General features: G+C 41.1%; 1 protein-coding gene across 2 annotated transcripts in view; it reads right to left on the reverse strand.

The window, feature by feature from the left end:
* Window positions 1-23,966, reverse strand: part of tln2b (talin 2b) — a 73,815-nt gene that overhangs the window by 33,738 nt on the left and 16,111 nt on the right. For both annotated transcript variants that reach the window (XM_079346148.1, XM_079346147.1), the window contains exons 2-11: window positions 10,718-10,891; window positions 10,538-10,635; window positions 10,218-10,347; window positions 9,412-9,564; window positions 8,559-8,701; window positions 3,890-4,017; window positions 3,540-3,603; window positions 3,224-3,328; window positions 911-1,066; window positions 82-183 (exon numbers count right to left, since the gene is read on the reverse strand). In XM_079346148.1, coding sequence (XP_079202274.1) covers window positions 82-183; window positions 911-1,066; window positions 3,224-3,328; window positions 3,540-3,603; window positions 3,890-4,017; window positions 8,559-8,701; window positions 9,412-9,564; window positions 10,218-10,347; window positions 10,538-10,635; window positions 10,718-10,853 — 1,215 coding nt within the window. In that variant the 5' untranslated portion in view covers window positions 10,854-10,891. The remainder of the gene's footprint in view (window positions 1-81; window positions 184-910; window positions 1,067-3,223; window positions 3,329-3,539; window positions 3,604-3,889; window positions 4,018-8,558; window positions 8,702-9,411; window positions 9,565-10,217; window positions 10,348-10,537; window positions 10,636-10,717; window positions 10,892-23,966) is intronic.

The raw sequence follows: 23,966 nt of genomic DNA on the forward strand, positions 1-23,966 counted from the left end.
GTGGGCTACATGCACGGAGAATAAGATCTAAAGTGAGCTGTTTTCATTCAAGTTTTTTACATTGAATAATTTATGACTTGCCTTCTTCAGGATGATGTCAATGTATCCAGCTATGAGTTGGGATATCTGCTCTCCCTCTGTGGTCTGGACCGAGTAGTAACTCTCTTGGTACTCACCGAAATCCTTTGTGGTGCATTGAAGACAGCAGAGATTCAGGCCACATTTCTTTAAGCTGTATTTAAAAAATGATGAAACAATCTATACCTAATTAAAGTCTTAAATTCTTTTTGCTGATGGAAAAAAAAGAAAAGGCACCACTGAGTTAAAGTGTGAAATAAACCCGGCAAACCTTTATTATTTCTACCCTCAATAAAAAGCAAAAAGCGGTCTGTCTTCCTCTGCACATCCCATTCCTCTAAAGAGCTGATTAAAAATAAGACGTGGTGAATCTCATAACTCACTTCAAAGCAGTATGCCGAAATGTAAGGGTGAATATTTTTAGTTTAAATCAATGTTGGCAAATACGCCGTAGAGTATGCATAATCTATTAATCTTTAAATTTCAGGGCTCCTCTCCAATATGGAGGGAAAACAGAGAGCACTGTTGCCAACAGCTGGTTAGGAAAATTGAAAAAGCTTTCAGATAAATAATACGTCCAAATAATGCACATTCGTCCTTGGGCATCTATTGTTAAGTCAGATAAAAAAAAGTGGGCTATTCTTTCAGAAAACATTCAATATCGCAGTCTGAGGTCTAGACATATTTAAAAGACTCTGTGTTGGAAGATGAAAATTAAGGGGGGGGGGGGGAATGTAATGCAGAGCTGTGTAATTCACAGTGAGTAAAGAATAATAAGTGCACAGGATTAGCAGTGTAGAATACAGGACTGATGCAGAGAGCCACACAGTACCAGGGTGAAGCTCTTGGGAGAGGCAGCCCATCTCTTTACAGTCGTCAGTGGCCACTGCTGCACCACATCCTTCGTCTTCTCATCCACTCGCATCACTGACTCTTTGGTTATCCCCAGCAGCCGTGGGACCAGCTTATTTTTACCCTTCATCTTTTCCTGTTGGATAGGAAAACATCAGACAACATTAAAATCGGTGTTAAACACCTACACAGATGATTCATTGAAGGTGCGAATGCGAATTTGCAGTTCTGGTAGTGTGGTCGTAATCCGCATGCTGTGTCTGTGTGGCTTTAAGCTGCGAATGGAGGCGGAGAAGGGCAGCTGTGAAGCGACCCAGCAGAGTTCAGTCTTGTTTAACGGCTGCTTTATTGAACAGGGTCTCCACAGGCTTTAGTCACTGTCAGCACAGCAGCATGGGGCTTCCACAAGCGCTCTGCCTGACCGGCTCCTCTGCTCTCCACTTTCTGCCCACTGGAAAACTATTACAGCTCACTTCAGAGACTGAGCCCACACTTTGCTTCCCTCAGCGGATGCAGAGGATGACGCAAAAATAAGTGGTTTGTAGAGACGGGGGAGTCGACGTACATTTTCTGTTTCGAGCTATTGTGTGTGTGTTTTTTTTTTTCCTACCACTGAGTATAAAAGGAGAGCTCAAAAGAGACTGCACAAAGGCCAATAAGTGGAACAGCTCAGAGGTTCAGGGCTCTTAAACACAAGGACAGATAACATTATACCAGGGATCCTGATAGCCTGAAACAAAGGTTTATTAAAAACTCACATTGTTTTAGGCTATGTCACTTGAACGTCATAGTCATGAAGGTTGTATTCCAGCAGGAAGTTTGATTTTCTAATCTTAAGTGTGCAGCTGGGATTTATATTATTCTAAACTCTTTAACCCTGATCATTAGTGGGGAAAATCTTCTCGTGCTAAAGATTATAATAGAAAGGGGGCTTTATATTGTGCATACCTGCACGCATGGTAGCAACAAACACGCAAACGTGCAGTCTAATTAACTTTCCATGATGGGTTTTTTTCCCCATATGTGTTAGGTTTACAGCAATTGATGGTTTTTGTCCTTAAACGTTCAGGAAAAAAGGACAGAAAACTGGACGGTGAGAATAAACTCTGAGATTTTCCTCAACAAAGACAGGTCTGCACTTTGGCTATACTAGCATCAAGGCGAGAGTGCAACTAGAGTGAATTATTTAGCAGGGTCTTGAAATCTCCATCACAGCACCTCCTCATCAACACAGACAGTTTCTGTACTTGTAGATGCACGCACGCACACACACACACACACACACTTCATTCACACGCTGGCACACAAAGAAAATCTTGACCCTGCACTCTGCTTTAACTCGGAGCCAAACTTCCATTTAGCGTCCATTAAGACCTCAGCACACAATCGCACTCTTCCTGTTTCCCCTTCTTTTCTGCATGTTGCTCACCAAATGGGCTGCAGTCAGAGAGCCTCTAAAATACCTGCTTGTGTGACTTCATCCCACTCGTACGCTGCACTTCCACTCCACTGCTGTGTTTGCCATAGCAGAACAGGACAGAATTGCTTTTGTCACAAGTATTTCACACTATTAAGTGTGTGTAGCTGAACGACTCCAGAGTGCGAGCTCGCACACCTGAAGCTTATGATAAGAAGGGATAGTTAGAGCAGCCCAACACAGCGCCACTCATTAGCGCAGAAGCGTAACCGTTCCTGTTCTGTTTTCTCAAAACTAGCTCATTCTGAACTTGAGTGCTCGATAATTCAAACAGGACATTTTGATTTTGGTTTCATATTTCCGTTATCTGATCAGTCGCAGTATAATTTGAAATGTGGGTTGCATTCGTCAAACATGTCCACGTCACTAAATCACTAGGTTAAGCATGGAAAGAAACAAGGGAGGTCAGAGGAGTCAGATAATTCACTCCTTTATTCAGAGTCACCATCAGTAATCCAACCCATGCCTGCATGATAGGTCAAACTTGAACCAGAAAGTCCGTCGCAAATTAGCCTTGTTTTTTCCGAATAAGATGTCTAACCTTGTGGTTTGTTTGATCATTTGACTGTTTGTGTTTCTTCACTTATTTGACCCTCTTCGAAACACTGTCACTGCACTTCGAGGAAATCTTCACTTGCTGGGAAGAAAAAAACTTAAAGAACAATAAATGCTTATAAATCATCCTTAAGGGCAGAAATATTAGGTTTTTGTTTGAGCACATTGTTTGTGCAGCTTAAAATCTCATCTTCGAAATCAATTTGCAATGACAACGTTTCTTTCCATGAATTGACTTCCCATCTTGTCTTCAGCTCTTACCTTGACCAGGAAGAAGGACACTCCGTATGTCTGCAGCGACCTGGCCAGCTTCACATACTTCACTTTTGCTTCAATTTCCGTCATCTCTCCACAGTTTTTATGATCCTAGACAAACAACAGCAGTTACATCTCCAACACACTTGCCTCATCACAACACATTTTATGATGTAATAATGTGATGCTATTTCATGCATATTTTTTCTTCCATTTATGCCTCAACAGAGAATAAATGACTGCAGTTCCCACAGGCACAGTCCATCGTCTGAAACACATTATTTTCTTTCATCACAACTTTTGAGCAATGTCATGTACATACTTGGAATATTTTCTTCTCTGACCCTCTCTGCTTGATGTACTCTTTAGGTAGGAACTCCTTCAGGCTATGGAGAAAAGTGACATTTTTACACGGTTACCCTTTTGAGCTACAGGCATTTCCTTTTCAGTAAACATACCTCAACATATGAGGTCATTCTTGCCCTACTGCCTGCATATCAGAAAACAGTTGTCACAGCTGACATCACCCCTGAGCTTTCCACTGGAGGAAATCCCAGAGGCAACAAGCCTGATGAAAACCACTGTTATGAACTCAACAATTGAGCCCACGACACACAGTAACACGATGCTATACATGTGTTGAATGCGTCTTTTGGAAAAGAAAAAGCTTACTCTAAGAATCCGGGTTTGTGTTTGTGCTCCACGTGGGGTCCGAACTGGATCTGAGCCTGGATCCCTGCGAACTCACAGGCCTTATCAAAGGAGACAGGGTGGGATCCGTTCAATATATCATCCCTAGCCTGGAGGAGACATGATGAGAGGGGTGGGTGTAGGGGAGAGGGTGGTGCGGAGTAAGTTTGAAGCACAAGACTACAAAGGCTTGGGAGTCATCGAAAATTCAGCCTACACAGCTCCGTAATGAGCACTTCACTTGTGTACTTTGAAAGCAGCAAGGCTTCAGAGAGAATGAGTACGTATATTTCGAGAGCCGGGACATCACAACCGAGACTTATCTACACAGGAGAGACAAATAAGATTTGTTTGTGACAATAAAAGCCATTCAGCAGGCTTTCAGATGTGGCGGCTCAGACTATTTGTCATCACAGCCACATTATGTGTTATTAAAACGAGAAAAACATGAGAGAAATGCATCAGCGTTCACAGAATCCCATCTGCATTACAGAATGACTCTCAATATGTTGCTAAGTAATGGAATGGATGTTATTTTTTTCTATTAGGTGCTGCCGAGACATCACTTATGTTTCCCTTTTTTCCGTCAGACCGTCTTCATCACCGTCAGCATTTAGGTAGATGGAAGGGGAGAAGCCATTGTTGACATCTTTCAAATGGATGTCAGTGTGTGCCGTTTTCTCCAGGGGGCAGTCAACTCTGCCTCTCTCGCTCTCTCTCTCTCTCTCTCTCTCTCACTCCCTCTTTCTAGTTCACTGGTGCAAATGGAATGGCTCCAGAAGCTGAGAGGCCTTGCTATCAGTTAGAATAGCCCCATCAGTGCTTTTAGCATTAGCATATCAGTGTGCAGCGTGGACTCGGCTCAGTCTTATGTCCCATTACATCAATGAAAAACTAAGCAGCAGCTTACTGCTTAATGAGAACAACAATCTCCTCCACTCACAATCAAGGCCTTTCCCCAGTGCTATCACAGTGGAGTGCATAAGCTCTCACTGAATACAAGAAGGCACTCTAAAATTAGCCCTCACACATGACATTCACTGTGGCACACCATGTTCAAAAGACGGTTGTATTGTGAAGTAAGATTCTGGGATTAATTGTAATACAAGTTCAAAAAGATTTCATTCCAAAGTCAGAGCCGTTTGGTGGCTGCACATTTGTATTAAGAAGTTGTGATTTTATCAGAGGATTTTGTTTGTTTTTACAAACAACGCAACGCAAAAGTATCAGTGTGGGATCACATTACATGTACATGCTGTCACACGAGTAGATTATATTATAATCATTGCTAATCTGATATCGATACCAATGTTACCACAGTTCCAGATCTACAGTAAGACAGCATGTTGTTATAATGGTTTTTGGTATATCCTGGTTATATGTAAATATGGTTGAAGAAGCCTGGGCAGGCATTTTCTGATTTCTAATTGTAAAAGCTGGAGCAAGAAATGAAGACACTGCTGGATGTAAACCTTCAGTTTTGCAAATCGGTAAATCCCAAAATACTAAGACTAAGATTTTGCAAAGATAAGTTTCATTGGTTGTTGTCCTCCTCTTCCTCTACTGGTAATAACTGCCAACGATCAGCAGAAAATTCAAAGTTGGCAGAAATACAAACATGCTCATCTTCAAGTGCTAAAGTGCTAAGGCTCATGCTAAATTACAGCACAAATGTGTTTGTCACAAAGATGTTCAACCATCTGGATACTAGTTTGTAGGAGTTTGTCACACAGCTGTACAGAGGAAACAGATGAGAAAGGGTAACTCTTCTGCTTCACATCATCAAAACCAAAATCAGAGTTGAATAGATTACTTGGCCTTTTAAAAAAAAAAACCCTTCTGGCTTTTTAGAGTTGATAAAAATAACACAATGTAAAAAAACAGTAAGGACAGACTCTGAAATTCTCATGGCTAATACGTTGAACGATACAGGCGCTGGTACGAGGACATTTTAATAGTGCTGCATGAGTGGAAGTGAAGCACAAGACATCAGAAGCTGTGACACATACAGCCAGAGGCTGAAAACACTGAGGTCAACTAGTCCACCACCGCCCTGCAGAGCACACAGAGAATAAAATACAGCCTTAAAAATAATGCTGACATAGGGATCCTCTAAAGCAACTGAACACACACACACACACACACACACACACACACACACACACAGTGTTCGATCAGGAGGTTTGCTATAGTCAATCAAGGAGTAAGGGAACTTGAACATTTACATGGCCAACATAATATGGTGTGTTCTAGTTTGACAAAATGATTTTGTGTGCAAAACATGGCTGACATGGCTTTGGTTCAAATGTAATATTGGATCTTTTCCTGAATTGTTCATTCTCCAAGGAAGATAAAATGCTACACAAGCCCTTAAACATCTATCAGTAACTTTAACATGAGGGAAAAAATAAAAAATACATCTGATCAAATACATTGTATATACAGTATATGAATGTAATAAATACATTCATATACTGTATATTCAATACCTGATATAAAGAAGACAATCTCATTCATTTAGCAAGTATTATACTTTTAGAATCAGATAAGTAAAAGCAAGTAAAAGCAAAGAAAAGGCACAGGGTGATACAATTGCTGCATGTGTTCATCATGGTCTTAACACAAATACATGACAGGGAGGGAGTGGTGAGTAGTAAAACTGATTTGTCTGTTCCTGGCAGAGCTTCAGTGTGTGTGTGTGTGTGTGTGTGTGTGTGTGTGTGTGTGTGTGTGTGTGTGTGTGTGTGTGTGTGTGTGCGCCCGCACGTCTGTGTGTAGGTGGAATTCATGGAAGCTACAGATCATTAATAAACATTTGAGATCATCACCGATTCGCAGAGTATCTCTGTCAAAGAAATGCCAGCAATAATGTCATCATCTGAACAATCTGAATCCAATTACAGGATACTGCAGAGTTTCTGACAATTACAGGAAAGGTGAATGATGGAAGGATGCTAGAGAGGAAAATAAGGGTGTAACAAGCGCTGTCAAAAAAAAAAAAGTTTAAAAAAAAAAGAAAGAAAAAAGGAGAAGCCTGGGGTTAGTTCCACTCTGCTAAAGATCTCTCTTCTGGCTCTCTTCGGAATTTTTTTTAACACAATGACATATTAGTGCCACGGCCATGTGAAGAGTCTCTGTGTTTGTCAGCGAGAGAACAGGGGAGAGATGGTAAAAAAAAAAAAAAGGCCAAAGGAGAAGGAGGCGAGGGTGGGGTTGTTACTGTGAAAGGAAATATGAGTGTGTGCAGAGAGGAGAGCATGATGTGCACTGTGCTGTGATGTGTGCCAGAGTAACAGGGTGGGGATGTGTGTGATTATGTCAGAATGTGTAGGAGATGTAGAGGGAGTGGAGACAGGCGAGCTGGAAGGGAAGGAAACAGAGGGTGAGAAAGAAAAAAAAAGAGGTAAAAACAAGAATAGACAGATAGGAGGGAGGAGAGCGACTGGGAGGGTGGGTGGATGGATGTCTTTTATGAACAGAAACTCCTAATGCAGCAGCAGATAAGTCAGTGTTGAACAACTATACATATTTCAGACATTGTGTATATGTGTATATATATCTGTGAGTGCCGTTTCTGCAGAGCTTTTGTGTGGGAGGGCATGCAACATCCCTGCTAGTTATGTATAAATATATTAGCCATTTGCAATACTCTTCCTCTAATTCAAGTGTTTTGTTTGCAAACTCCTCACACTCACTGTTTAAGTCCAGGTGTCATAGGGAGTTCTCCTCCCCAGGCTAGAGACATCAGTAATCTGTGCACTAAGCAAACCTTCACTCGTGGAGCAGCGGACTCAGCTGAGCCCCTCAGGGAACCCTCTGGTACCAGCAGGCCCTCTGTTTGCAAAAACTGGTACAATAAGCGCCATGGAGCATAAGCACATAGATCAAGGTAAGACAGGGACTTACTAAACACACACACACCGCCTCATCCAAATGTAACCAAACAAAGCCGAATTATAAATCTCTGCAAACCAGGTGTGCTTAATGTGGGAGAATCTGAAAGAGTTTAGATAGTGATAACTGAGTGCCTCTTAATACCCCTGAGATGAGACGGTTATCCCACCTTCAAGAGACGTAATTAGGAACAGAGTTTTAAAAACAGAAAAGTAGTTTTCCAGTTTTGCGTTGATCATCATTACAGATCATGACAGAATGGATACTTACAATAACATTAAAAAAAATAAAATTAAAGCCATGCTTTTCTAAATTGAAATGAAAAGGCAAAACAAACTTTTCCCTGTCACTGACAGGTGAATTCACGCAATCAGCTGTTTAAAGGGATATTTGTAATTACAAAATGTGCTGCCAAAGTGTCATGGTCAGAACGCAAAATAGAGTTGAATAGTTGTAACGTTTTTTCCAGCATTGTGCATTTAGTAGCTAAAGATGCAAGAAAAGGACCACAAATGCCACTGATGAGCAATTCATCTTAAATACATTGTAAAATAAAAGAGAAATACACACAATTAATTGCAGTTTCATTTATAGCCAAGCTTACTCGTGTTCTATTTTGCGAGTTCGGCTGTAGCAGCAAAATATGTGCGAGTACGGAAGGTCATTTTTTGCTGTCCTCTGCAGCAGCATTAAGGTGTGTGTGTGTGTGTGTGTGTGTGTGTGTGTGTGTGTGTGTGTGTGTGTATAACTAGTTTACCTGAACGTAGAGCAGGTTAAGCTGAACAGGGTCCCTCGAGTCCACATTCTGATCTGAGTAGAAGAACTTCCTCCTCAGCAGCAGAGTCTCGCTTTCCTCCACTCCCTGCTCCCGGAAGGTCCTGCTGTGGTCGAGCCAGTTCACTGTCCACCAATCAATGCACACAGTGCGTTATCACATGGGCGGAAATGAATAGACTTTCATGTCACAATATGTAGAAGAGGATACTGAGTGTTAAATTAACCAACAGATGGTCCATCTGATCCTTTAGATTTTTCAGTGAACCAAATTCCTCACAGGGAAGAGGAAATCTCAAAAGTGTATGAACATAATAATAATAATAATAATAATAATAATAATAATAATAATAATAATAGTACATTTTATTTGAGGACACTTTACAAAAAACCCAAGCACACCTTACATGCAGGGTTTAAAAAACAATAAAACATAAACAAAAAGTTAAAAGGAGATCATTGATAGTTTTACAGTTTTACAAGATTAAAAACAGGAGTGAAATGGATGGATCAGAGGGAGTAGGCTTGTTTAAACAGGTGGGTTTTGACACGTGATTTGAAAATGGACAGAGAGATGTCTTTTTATTTTCATTTTTTATCTAAAATTGGAGAATTTCGTATTTAAATAATTAGAAATTGAACTTCTGTCCTCAAGGGAAATATAACAGTGGTGATTCTGTTCAACTTAGATATGTTCTGTCAATAAATCAGACTTAAGTGATAATGTCCACATGATGAAGTGGAGGAAAAATTCATTACAGCGACAATGTGAAAAAGCACAAAGTCATCAAGATATGAACCGCACTTGAAAAAGAATTAAACAATCTCCCACTCACAATCATCGTCTGTGTGGAGTTTGGCTTTGAGCTTTTCCATCTTCCTCTCATCTCGTAGCAGCGTTCTGTCTTTCTTTAGCGTCCCCATTCCATCCTCCTTTTTGTCCTCCGCCAACTCCTGAATGAGTGAGTACTCTTCATAGTTGGTGATTCCTGAAAAGGGAACAAGTAAGCCAGGAGTATTCTCAGAGGAGGAGAGACCTCACACAGGCACAGTGACTTAGTGCCATAATAGAGAAATTCTCTTGCACTACATTTTTTTTTAAAAAAAGAAGAAAAAAAATCTCTTTCACTCTGCTTTGAAACAGGAGTCAAGCAAAGCTGGAGCAGAGCCAGCGAAGAAAAATGGAAGACAAGGAGGAGAAGAAGCCAAGCAGAGAGACCCACTCCAAACAAACATTTTTCCAACAATTGTATCTGCGAGACACACATCCCTCCACTCCACTCTCAATAGGGCATGATAGCAACCCATTATGATTGAAACGTTGGCTCATGGGGAACATGTCTGCGACAGGCTGGGAAGGCACTGTCTTACTTATGAGGAACACTTTAGCATTTATGCCTAACAAGCTTGTTGGAGCTTGATAAATCACGCCCAAAATGCCCTGAACAAAAAGTGATTAGGGCTTTATCAAGAATACATGAATGCAACATGCCTCATAAATGCTGGATTTACTACCCACAGTAACATAATGTTACTCAGTTAGTTATATGACATGGACTAAAAATAACACAGAGGATGAATAATTTAAAGGTTGGACAATGGCAATGGGTAAGATTCACAGCAGCACAGGACTAGCTCATACCTATTCTACTGCATATAGTGACAAGCAGCTCCCCGACTGTTTTGGAGTCATCCACCATGATGGTTTTTACAGCACCGTCCAGCATTTTGATCCTCTGTGGCCTTTGTTTCTTCTTATACTCCAAGACATCCTGGGACACAGGAGAGAAAGTTCAAGGACATCCGCCACCAGCAGAGCATTCAATGAAAGTCAACTACATCCACCAGCCGCACGCAGCGAGGAAACTATACCTCAGAACTCTCTGGGAAATGTTAATCACTTTCAGAGATGATAAGTTACACTGACAGTTCCCCGCCCTACACTACATGACTTAATCTTACTCCATTTCGCAGCATGTAGTAATCCAGTGTTCTTCCAGACTCGAGCCAGATTCCTTTCCGCGGGTCTTCATCAGACAGGAAGAGGCCGTAATCCGACGCTGAAACACAAACGCAGCATGCAAATGTGGTCGCCTATACATTGCCGTGACCTAAGTGACATTTTCTGAGTCATCCACCAACCTTGTCCCGTCTGGGCTTCGGGGACTCTCTCTCTGATGATTCTGCACGCATCGTACACAGGCGTGGACGGTTCAAACTGCATCGTCTTCACCACATTGCACTGGCGGACGCAGATCTTCAGTGACAAAGCAACCATCTTGGTGGATACTATAATGGTCTCATCGACCTACACACCTGGAACATATGAGAGTAGAAAAGATGTGTGTGAGAAAGTTCAGTTATATTTCTGGCTAATATCTATTCATTTAAAAGAAAAAAAAAAGGTGGCTGACGGGTTTTAAAGCTTGTGAAGAGGAAGCGTCAGAGGCAGAAAAAGGGACGGAACAAATCTTATCTCGGTGTCACATTGGAGGCCCCAGACAGTCGTTCAGAGTTAGTCCTACTGTCCTGATATGAAAGGGTTAAATGACTGGGCAGCTGCTGCCTGGTTGCAGTGTGTGGAGAATAAACTGAGCCAAGGCACGCGACATAACCTTTGAGGAGCAAAAAAAAAAAAGAAGGAAATAAGTGCAAATCCCTCCAATCACCAGGAATAACAGAAGCAGAGTCAAATATAGATAATGGCATTCCAGCTCTGTATCATTATCTACTCATCCTCTGACTCGTTCTTTCCCCTAGAAGCTCTCAGGGTGCACTGTGACACAAATCACTAGGTGGTTCCCCCCCCCCCCCCCCCCCCCCCCCCCCCCCCCCCCACACACACACACACACACACACACACACACCCACACCCACACTTTGTCACATGCTACAACGAGGGTGAATCAATTCAGGTATTCTGAGACCCAAAACGGAAATAGAGAAAAACAGAGAAAGTGATTGTGCAAAGAGTTCCTCCTCGTCTTTAACCTTGGACTCAACAAGAAGAGGGAGCATGAATGTGATTAATAGGGCCAGCCATCTTGGCCACCATTGCCTCTCACTAAAGAGGCAAAAGAGCAATAGAGAAAAAAAAAGCCATTCTTCTATTTCTTTAACAAACTATGGTACATTTAAAGGCAGCCATAACTCTTCTCCTAGAATGTAGGTGTCTGTAAAACACTGTGAATTGACTTGTGTCTGAACAGCGCTATATAAATAAACTTGCCTTGCCTTACATCAGATTGGAATGATCACTGTCACTATCATGAATTTATCTCTGAATTTTCTTTTTTTTTTCTTTTTTTCTTTACTAATTTTACTAATACTAATTTTTTACTAATTCAAGATCCCTCACAAAATTAGAATGTCATAATTTGTTTTTATGTTTTTTAACGTCTCTCATATCTATGTTAGCAGATTGAAACGGCCTGTTTTGTTGAAAGAAGGGTCCAAAACAAAATAATATCAAGAGCGATATTATTATTGTTAAATCAATAAGAAAAACAGTAACTATTCCCATTTGAGGAACTGAAAAGTCATAGATTGGATGTTCTGCATATTCCTGGGAGGAGTTTTAGGTGGTTTTAAAAGAGACAATATTTGTATTTCTTCATGATATTCAAAAGCAGACAAGATCAAAAGCAAGACTGATTGATTATTTTTCTACATGGCTATTTTTCACCATGTCTGTGGTGTATTTGTCAGTTGATAAGAAAACAATAGCAGAAACAGCCTTAAAAAAAAAAACAATAACTCATTTTCCACGGTGAAGATTCTCGAGTGGCAAATGGAAATGTTAAAAGAGAGCAGTATGAGATTTTTTTGTTCAAAATATTCCATACACATGTTACTGACTAAATCGGCAAAGATGTACTGCTTTGTCCACCGGGAAGCCAAAATCAACACAAACTGAAAAATGCCTCTGTTTCCGTGAACTAATCCAAAGAGTTACAAAAACATTTTTGCAGTTAACTTTTGCATCCATCAAAATGTAGAAGTCATTCAAATTCTGCTCTTACTCCAAAGGAATGTAAGTGCTTCCCTGCATGGCCAGATAAAAAGGCAGAAGTTCAAATCGTCACACAGACACGATTCAGATCTGAGCCACACTTAGAGACAATGACTTTTTTTGTCCACAAGATTCACAGCCTCTTTTGAACCAGAGCAGAAAAAAAAAAATCTACATTCTGTATAGTGATGGAGTTGTGAATGAGCCCTCCAGTGCCTGCAACTCTCTCACTCTTTGGTGTTCCATTCCTCTCCCTCTCCCTCCCTCAGTTTTTCTTCGTAAAAAAATGGCTAAGACAGCCACAAAGAAGAAGAGGTAATGGCGCCGCATGAGCTTTCCGTTATATGGGCTGGTGGGGAAGCCCCACCGAGTTTTTGTCATCCAGTTCTTGCACAGATACTCTCTTGTAGAGAAGCAGCTTGGGACTCCAGATTGGCGACATGGCAGGCAAAACGGCGAGCATATATGCAGGCTCACAGCGACCACGCACACAAGAAAAAGAAATATAGATTGTTCTGAATAACTTAGAAGTTTCTGAACAATATCAGACAGGTCAATCTTCCAAAACAAAAAAAACAACAAAAAAAACGTAACCCCTGATGAGCTGAAGATAAGAGAGGGCCTACTGCTATAGTGATAGTCAATTTAGTAAGTGCTGTCACATCCGTCACCTCAGAGTGTAAGCACAGCTGAAACCGCATGATGAAACCCAGGAGGATAATGATAATCTCTGAGCTTACAGTCGTGTGAGAGCACATTTATCATCCTCATGCAAACACTCCAATGCTGCATACTCTTCAGTAGCTCTTCTTTCAAACATGGATGGATCCAATTCTGATCCAACACGCTCAACATGTGACTATCTGCTGTGCTTTATGACCCTTTTTAGGCCACTAGGTAGTCTTCAAATTTAATTTCAAAATGCTATATCTCATGCCAATCATCAGTCCATATGAAAAAGAGTCCTGCTTGGAATTAAGTTTGCCACTGCTCTAAATATAAGGACATGAAATCGGGCCAAAGAGCATCTTGCTGAGGATTCTAAACATGGACAATTCAATAGAGAAGAGGGAAGGCAGGAGCCATCTGGAGAGGATACAGCTCTAATGATTGACTGTGATGCACCAGCAGAGCCTTAGAGCAACAACCGCTGTGATTACTGCACCAGTCTGTCATACAACAACCAGGAGGCATCTTGACGAGAAACGTACACTGTGTCAGTCCAGGCCTGGGTGGCTTGTTTGGACCATCCTTCCAGATTTTTCTAATAGAACAACAAATTTGAATGATCCCCGTGAACGTAACAGGGTTTGGATGAGGATGAATTACATCGCTCCAAGGATGAGAGGCAACGATGCTGCACAGTGCTGCTTCATTATTCATGATTTTTATTTGATCAATAGCAGGGCAAAGACCTGGGCCTGCCGAGTACAACAAAAGCAAAAAGCTGTTGTTCTTCTGAGAGACATATGTTAAGGTAAATGGGGGGCACAGCTATTATTTCAAGCAGGGCTGATCATATCATACAATATGTTTAGAGCTGCTTTAAAATTGTAAGCCATAAGTGTACTTAGCATTGCCCAGACCAAACATGATTGCCCCTGCTATTTCAAGTCAATATAAAGGCATAAGTACAAAATGAAACGCGTGTCCCTTAATCCACAAAAGGAGGAATTACACACAATTGTCTCTATATTCTATTAAGTTGGAGCAGAGACACAATACAAATACAACAATTAAAACAACCCCAGTTTAAAACCAAACATGCAAAAAGAGAGATGTATAAAGTTTCGTGTTATTTATTCTCAAACTACCAAATCGAAAGCATCCCCCCACAGAGCCACAGTCTTTTCAAGGTCAGCCTATTAAACCGAGATCAGGGCAGAAACAGTAATGATTTTCTAGTAAGCAAGACACTTTTTTTTGCTTTAGCTGCATTTGCAAGTGTAAACAAAAACAGAATATTGATGCAGCTGCGAAAAATCGTTTGTCTTACACTATCAGCAGTGGTTATTGTGCAGCATAAAAAAAAGGGAGAAAAAAATACACACGCTTGGATAAGATTGGTGTTGTGACACTTAGAGAAGTACACCTCTATTGTCGAGGATGACATTTAGATTCTAACAAGCTGTGATGCAATTGAAAATGACCCTAAAGCTCAAAAGTAATAGGCCGTAAAGTGAGCAGGAAAATAGTGTGGCTGCAGTGTCCACTAACCTCACAAATGTACTGAATTGGCATTTAATATACCATATTATCTCCAGCCTGGCAGACTATTATTATTGTTTAATTTGAGCATGTAGTATGTCAAAGGCATTGAATGGAGAGGCTGAGAGTAATTCCACAGTCAGCACTTCTCAGAACTGCCGAGAACAGCGGGTTTAAGCATGTGTGCATTGAGGAAATGCTAATTGGCTAAACTGCGCTACGTCACGCCTCCTTTTCCCTCTCCCCTTTGCATCCAACCCTGACACTCAACCTTCTATCTCCATCTGAATTCAAAGCAAGGTCAATCCCCCCTGCAGGACCAAAGTCTCTGGAGACCATGATGTTTTTTTTTTCTGGGACACACACACACACAGTTACGCACAGGGCGATGGTGGTTTCATATTACAGCAAACAAGGGGCACTGTTATGATCATCTGTGTATTTCAAATCCAATATTCCTGCAGAACAGGAACTAAATTTAGTTTCAGCTCCACAGGGGGAGAGATGTGTCAAGGTCAGGTGTGTTATTTCCACCAGATGTGAAAGTTGGTTCTATATTTAACAAATATTAGTTCTCTACACTTCACAAGAGTCATTATCAATAACCATCACTACATTTTCTTTAGTGTTTAGTTTATGGGGTTTATTTGTTTTACGAAAACACTAACATTTGCATGTTGTTTTTGTGGCTTTAGGATAAAAAGTAGTCCGACTAATTAATCTGTTATTAGCACTGAGCCGGTTGTACACATGCTAAACACCGCACTGATGTGCATACACAAAGGGTAATTTCTCTCATCGTGTTTCCAGGCGAGAGATTTCAACACAGTATGAATAGCAAACAAATACTGCTCTGTGAAAAAAGGCGTGTACAGGCACGAGAAGAGACAACACTACAACAACATCTGACTCTAATACCAAGGAGGAAAACAGCGACACCAAGACGGCCGATATTATTGGCATAGGAATTAGCATATCCAGTGACTACTGGTCACTGGATATGGCCAATTTCATCACATATGCCAATATAATGAGATGTCAAATAGCGTTTGAGTTTTAGTATCAGACTAGCAGTTCTCTTTCACCAGCAGAGTGTGCTATATGGATGACAACAAGTCTTATCAGTCAAGGGGCGATGCACGTACATGCACAGCTACTTTCCAGTTGAGCGACCATCTTTTCCACGAGTGTTTGATAATTGCATCAATTTTTTACAGATCAAACATAGATCTAAGAAAAGTATCGGAAGAGTCTCTTTTTTTATTTCACCCCAAAATCTGTATTAGCCCCCAAAATGCCCAATCAGTCAGGCCCTAGTGAGGAGCTCATGGAGCTACAGAGTTATGTTGTCAGGTAGCCTTTATTGTACCAATCACATGTGTAAAATGTGATTGTGGTGCTGTAAGCCACAGCTTTGACTGATGGATCAAAGTGCGTGAATGAAACATTACAAAGTCAAACTTAAGTTGTTCGTCCACCCCAGTGTCGGCTTATCCCACACACTTCTCCAATTCTTGTGTGAATTAAAAGGGAGGAAGAAGCTTGATTCGACATATTGCTAGCTTGATTCGACATATTGCTAGCTTGATTCGACATATTGCTAGCTTTACATTCTGCTGGCGCCACACCCTTGTTGTTTATCTTCAGTGATAAACATGATCATTTACTGTACCTGAAACCAGTTCAGTGGTAATGGTAATGGTAATCCAATGGCTGACTAATTTGTTGATACCTGATACCAAACTTTAGGAAAAAAACAAAGGTCACCAAATGAAGCTTGTTATTCAGTCTTTTTCAGATTGTAGAAGTATAAAGAACATGGCCCTGTGTTACAAATCAATGCGAAATATCCAGTTTCTTTGTTCATTCTATTTTTTTTTTCCAACAAGATTAACACATTTCCCTTGCAAAGAACGCCCCACTGAATCTGGAGTCTACCTGACTATAATTCTAATAATTAATAAGTCAGAAGGCTTTCACCTCCACCCTTATCATTTCCTCCATTCCACTCATAAATTAATGAGTCCTTGCTCCTGCAGAACAAAGCCTTCACTGGTCATTACAGTAAGCACAACTGACCTCTGCTATTTTAAGTTCACCGGGGTAACTGCGAACAAGCTGTCATATTATAAGTGGCCTGCCTTATATTGCTTTCAATTATAAGTGCTTGTTGATCCGGATGAAACACAAGGCATCAAACCCTCGCTGTACATTCACAGAAACTCACTGTGACTTGTTTTTTTTTCCTGCAACATAATAAAATGATCCTCGCTGCTTTGACCCAGACAATGGGCTACAGGCTGTTCTCCTAGGCTACACACTGCACTGGAAAAGCAATTGTGAGGATATGGATACTGACAGAAATTATGAATCTATGCCCTTGTCACAGGGAGGGAGAGAGCAGTTCCTCACACACTAAAAATATCCAGGGAGGAAGAACGTCCTCCAGCAGCAGCAGCAGTGTTTCAAAAGGTTCACAGCAGAGGCAGTCCATAAGATGCCTCTTCCTAATCGTCAAAAACAACTGAAATTCACAAATAGTCAAAATGCAGTGTCAGGGTTAGGGTTAGCCAATCCTTAGGAAATGGAGGGTACAATGAGGCTCTTATTGAGATATCATTGGTTTACATTGTCAAACAATCATTAAATCTGTAGAGCATCCTACAACGCACAGCTGGTTATTCAATATGTAGCCTCCTTTATCTCTCATTTCAAGATGTGAAGAATGGGCTTCCTAATAGAGGGAGACAGAGAAGGCTACGGAGAGGAGGAGAGCTCCACCCAGCAGCTGCCGTCAGTCATCCAATGAGCTCGTCTTTAAGTCGGTCAGCCGGTACACAGACTGAAGGGTGGATCTGGCGCCTCACGCACACCGTCAGTGGGAGCGGTTAGTATTCGTCCGGACAGATGTTGCCCAAACATTTTTATTCTGTTACATACTGTGATGGATGCAGATCAGCCGGAAACAACAAGGGTTGCAGCCCATGATGATTTCATTATCTTTAATAACCACGTTTAAACATAAATCTCCTTCATAGCGTTTACAGCGTGCCGCCTCTTTGGTCCACTAGCCTACATCTGGTTTCTGACAGATAACGAGGCCAGACTAAAGTGATGTAATGATACAAAACAGGATCATGTTTGGAGTCAAAAGTTCAATGGATTGATTTGGACAATAACCCAAAGAATCACTGAGATTAAATTAAAGATGTAATAGATGGGCAACACACAAATGTGCCTTCTCTTTGGGGGCATTATAAATATCTTCACACATTGTATATTCTTGCCGTATTTCAGACTCTACATAGATAAAATGCTTTAACAGCTGAACAGGTGCTGAAATGGCTTCAACCACTTAATCCCCACAGGTTCGCCTAGTTTATACAGCTCACTGCAGACCATATGTTTAGTCTGATCTCAACAAGTTACCGTATGTTAAAGCTGAAAAAAACATTTATTCTCCACAATTACGTCCAGAAGTGAATTTCATACCTGCAGTAATGCAGTAGATTGTGCTTTTTTCTTCCGTTATTGACTCCTCACAAAAAGTAAACAAGTTTGCAATTTATTAGTCACGTACAAAAGGCTAAACAGGCGGCTCAGCCTCTGTCAAATTAAGATTGCCAGAAATCAATCACACTGTGACATAAACAAAAGAGTATTAAAGAAATGTCTTGAGTTTTTTGCTTCAGCATTATCTGTACGTATGAAAACACTTCTTAGACACAAACTTCTAACACATCCAAGTTGAATATTTTGGGTAGCTTTCCAGTGCTTCAGAGACCAGTATCCCCAGTATGATCACATACAGTAAATAAGAGCAGGCCCTTATGTGTCCAGTACACCTTCATAGTAAACCCCCCCTCATACATTTCGTACGACTAGATATGCCCATTGTATGTCAGATGACCAGCTCCAACCTGGAGGCAGTGTGGCTGCATTCCAGTCACTGAAGCCTGCCCAGCTCTCTAATGCATGCAACTAGATTCACAAAAACAACAGGAGGACGTATGAGGAAGCCTGATGGCTGCACTTTATGCTGTATCTATTATGTATTTGTAAAGGGAAATGACATCCAATGATTTAACCTGTAAAAACTCGGCCTCAGTTATGATCTGTAAACCTGGATGAAGAGGAAATACTCTGTTACTATCTAGCTTTAACTACTAAAGATTTCTGTTTTTATGGTGGAAGCTAAGAAAATTATTCAGCACACAGCCCACCCAAAACAGGCATTTTAAGTTGAAGTATTAAACCAAAGCCAAGACAGTCTCCACCTATAGATTTCTTTCAAGCATGCCACTCAAACCAACAGGGAGACGTGCAATAACAACGTTTCTGTTTCTCCTCCATACTACACTTCACACACAGCAGGACTTTGTGCACACAACTCAGTAAGACATAACTGAACTACATCAAATGTGAACAAACAGGAAGTGTGAGATTAAGGGGATGTGAGGAGAAGCCTCGACAGATGTGACAGTAATTAGTGTAAGAATATGCAAGAACAAAGCAGAGTCTGCTCGTGAAATCATTGCGTCACAATTACGAAAGGTCACAATTAAGATGCTAACCTCGCTCTCTGCATCTCAAAGTCAATCCGTCTCCCAACACCTCACAACAACAATCTAAGTAACGCAGCCTTTTCAGCAAAGCCTGGGAGAAAAAAACGAACAGATCACGAACAAGCTATATCATCAGCTGTATAAAAAGTCACTTGGGAGTCGTTGCCTGAGATTGTAGCACAAGCGAAAACAGTCCATGAGTTTGCATGTCTGTGTTGTTACACACACAAACGGGCTTCATTAACTTAAATATTTCGAAGGGATGGTTCAGCAGCGGGCTGTGAGAAGATGCATAAAATGACATTCTCACACCTCTGGCTCCCACCATCAGTATATATTGTGCCTGATGTGTCATAGCCTGTAAATCAGGCGACTCCAATATCTGGTCTGCACCGCCTCCCCAGCATTGAGCCTCTCTCTCTCTCTCTCTCTCTCCCTCTCTCTCTCATACTTCTGTAGCAGACTGCCGAGTGCCGACTACCACTTGCATGCTGATTACAGTATCAGGAGCAGTGGAATGGAACATACACTGGCTTCTCTCCAAAGTGTGATACAACGAGGGGAGTCTATCAACATTTTACATCCTCCGGCATGCTGTAAAGGAAGAAACCCTGACACACAAAGGGGTGTTGGGACTCTTTAAGCAAACCTAACTATTTAGCCAAGAACAACATTGGCTGACGTGTCAATTTAAATCTAAGGTGAAGTTCCAGTGAGTTTTTTCTGCACTAGTAAGCTTAAGTGGAGCACTAGAAAAGGCAACACTTACCGAGAGAGTAATCTATAACTGTGTCAATGAAGTCCCTTTTACAATGAAATCCGCCGAGAGTTGTGAGCAAAACCATCTTGTTGCATGAGAGGAGGTTCAGGGAGAGGCCATGTTGTTGGCCCATTGTTTCCAGATCAACGATTCTGCCCACAGTTGCCATGGCTGCTGCTGCTGCTGCTGTGCCCACCTTTTCCTGGACTTATAAGGCTAGCCGGCAGCAGAAGCAGCAGCAGCAGCAGCAGCCACACACACTGCCCTCAGGTCTGACCGCTTCCAGGGTCATCTGTATGAAGGCTTCCCTCTGCAGTGATTTCAGCTAAAGTCAGCTTTTAAATGCCATGCAGACAAGGTTAAAGCCAGAGAGCTCCGACAATGTTAGAAGTCGCATTATCGGAGCACACGAAGACACAAGAAGGACTCTCAGATATCCTGTCACAAGTGCACGGAAATGTTGAGCAGAAAAATGGAAGTTGAGGGAGGTGATTTTGATAGCGTGTCTGAAAAAAAATAATAAAAGAAATAACCTCTCTGAGAAAGTGTCACTTCAGTATCTCTACTTTGTTGAAGGCTCTGCAGAGAGACATAATGCCCCTTTTTTGAGTGGATGGCTGCACTGTTAGAATGAAAACACGTCTGTGGTGTACTGGTGCACTCGTGCTGTACCTGTAAAGAGACAACCACAGTTTGTACAGAAAAGAGGCATTTAAGAAAGAACCTTTTGACTTTGCTCAATTTTCCAAACCATGAATGATTAGGTCAACATTAGAGTGAAAAATAAATGTGACAGGCCAAAGCACACCAAAAATACTTGATCATTCGGTAAACATGGGAATACATTCCAAGCACAGTATCACCGAGCACCTCCTTGCAGCTTTGTTTTCCTCTCAGCGCGGACTAAAAGCACTGGAGAATCAAATGTTTAAATTGGCTGGAGAAGGGGTGTACAAGAACTTTCCCTCAAACACTGCACACTTCCGAAAGTTCTTCAAGCGGAGGCTGTGCGCAGGAGGGCACGACGACAAATTGGAAGACTTTTTTCTGAAGAGAATTTCAAAGAACATATGTACTGTATATGATATTAACAAGACACGTTTCGGGTTGTATTTTCCCGAGGTGGAGAAGGGCTTTATAAAATGAAAGTAAAACTAGTTTAGAGTTTTCCCTTTCTCACTACAAATAACCTTTAAGAAAAGAGCAATACAAACAGTGATAGCAGCAACCAAACCCTGATTGTGCTGCTCTCCTCCTGACCTTTTTAGAAAGCAAATATTGAACAGAGGGTGGGAAAAAAAAAGGATTCGGATTTTGTAGTTATGAAAAGAGGTACATTCACACTATTACAGTAACAGCAGGATGTAATCAGATACCTTCCTCCCTCTGACTCGAGTTAAAACGTGCAAAATTCAGCAAATGAAACAGATTATGTGTACAATAAAGTAAGTAACAGTTTCCTCCTCCTCATTCCTCCTTCTGTGCATCCTTTTCAAGATTTCCAGCCTTTTACTTGGTCTAAAAGTTTTAGATTTAAAGAAATATGTCTGGCTTAAGTCTAGCAGATAAGCAGGACTTTGTGCACACAAGTCAGTTAGATTAAAATGCCAACTGCTTTAACGTTTTCTTGAGCCAGCTCAGATTGGATTGGAGAGAGGGGACGAGGAGCAAAAAGACTGTGGACCCCTTCATACAGCTGGACAGATGCTGAGACAGAGAAGCACATGATACAGAGTGGTGTATATAGGATGCCGTCATGCTTAGTTAAGGACTCACAGGCTCAGTATTTCATGCTCCACATCTGCTGGTTACCATAGCAACTTGGTTTTGGGGGCAATTCCCCAGTCAGGTGGCTTCTGTCAGCTTAAAAAAAAGAGAGAGAGAGAGAGAAAAGGCCTTTTCTCAGCAGCACAGTTTTGGGGTGAAAAAAAAAAAGAAGAAAAAAAAGAAGAAGCCACGAATGATAAAAGGCTTTGGCTGTCATTAGCGCTTCTTCAGATGGTCACTTCAGCTTCTTCAATGGCTGCACATAGTCAGTGTTCAACAGAGACAAGCTGTCACAAGCACAGTAGAGATCACCTGAAGTGTGACTGAATCACTTTCACTCAGTTGCTCTGTAGTTCCTCAAGAGACGAGACAAAAAAGACTCAGCTATTAGTTCTCAAAGAGTTAGAGAAGATATTTTAGAGCTTCAAAATAGACAATAAAACGAAGTCACAAACAAGATGGCCTTGTGCTAAATCAACACTATAATTACCGCTGAATCACAGCTTTTGTGACTCAGCAAAATATAAGCTCCAACACCAAAACCAACAGAAACAAACAAAGACCTCTTCCATCATGCCACTTTTGTAAATACAGTCACTTCTCCGAGTTTCCTCTGTGCTTCCACTGCAGTTTTGTAAAGAAAAAAAAAAAAGAACCACTTCACTTGTGTTTTTTTTCATCCGTTCGTCATTGTTTGTGCTTCTTTGCAAAAACACAGTAAATTGCAGAAAGTGGGGTTTTGCCATTTACAATAAGTGGTAGTGTGAATCATAATAAATGGATCAGAAACTTGGAGAAGAATGGGCGTATATTAAAGGGGCTTTACAATTAGAAAGTGGTCATTATGACAGCATGGGTGCAGTTGAATATCCAAGGGTGGGTTTCATACAAACAGAAGCAGCAGGAGCCGATCATTAGGAGCAGGCGTCTGCATGGCCGGGTCTTACTAGCTCATCTGGAGCCTGTGGGAGAGGTTCTTGGTCTCATTTGGGGAAGTCCAGAGGAAACAAGCCGCGGGCCAAGTGCTCCCCAGTTCCCTTCTTTTTAACCTGATTACTGTAATGAGCTTAGAGGCCGTTGGATGCACAACATCTAATGTTGAAGCAGATAAACACGCTGTGCTTACTTTCTGCACTCTCACTGGCAGCTGAATGCACAGCGCATCATCAGGCTCAAACCCAGCATAGCCAGATGGATCATTTACTATAAAAACCCATTAGGGTAAAAGATGTGGACTGGAAATGGCAAATTTCGTCGAAGATGACGTTGGTTGAAAGGGGTAGCTTTAGGAAATGTTGCCAAAGAGACGGACAAATGATGATAGGCAAATATTACACTAATTTATGAGCTTAAGCGAAATGTATGCATAAAATGAAAAGTACAATCACTTCTTAGTAATGAAATACCTTTGACCTTAAGATCATGATCTAAACTGTGCAATGCTGCAACATGTCTGTGAATATTAAATATTGGCATTTAAACTAATCTGATGAACAAATACAGGCACCTCTTCTTATTCTTATAAGATATAAGTTCAATCATCAACAGAACAAGAAGTTACACAAGGGAGGAGCCTAGTGAGTAGATTCAGAACACTGAGTTCAAGGCACAGTACATCTTGTGCAAACACACTTTATTCATCATGGATGGAAGTAAATGTACTCAAAGCTGAAAAGCATACTTTAATTTGATGATAATACCCATCCAGCCAGAACCTCCATGGCTGCCAGGTAAACACCACTCAGTAATATGTAACCCTCCTGCTTTCAGGTGTGGCTCTTAATTGTCACTGAGTGATTCAATGTGCCTCTTAGAAGAAACATCTAATTGTCTAAGTTGTAGCACAGTTGTGCATGATAATATTCTGATTCTGAAATTAAGTGACCAAAAAAAAGATGCTGCTTGACTAAACAACCAGTGTACTACTTGAAAATGATAAACAGATTCTCTCTAGTTGCAGCCTTACCAAGTGCAATCATGGTGAGCAAGCACGATGAGCAAGTATTCAACGTGTAGATGTTCACATTCATATAACTTTTAAAGCTGCTTGTTTCAAAGAACAACTGATAATAAATGCTT

Source organism: Symphodus melops (assembly GCF_947650265.1).
Source record: "Symphodus melops genome assembly, chromosome: 6".
In the NCBI taxonomy this organism is placed as follows: domain Eukaryota; kingdom Metazoa; phylum Chordata; class Actinopteri; order Labriformes; family Labridae; genus Symphodus; species Symphodus melops.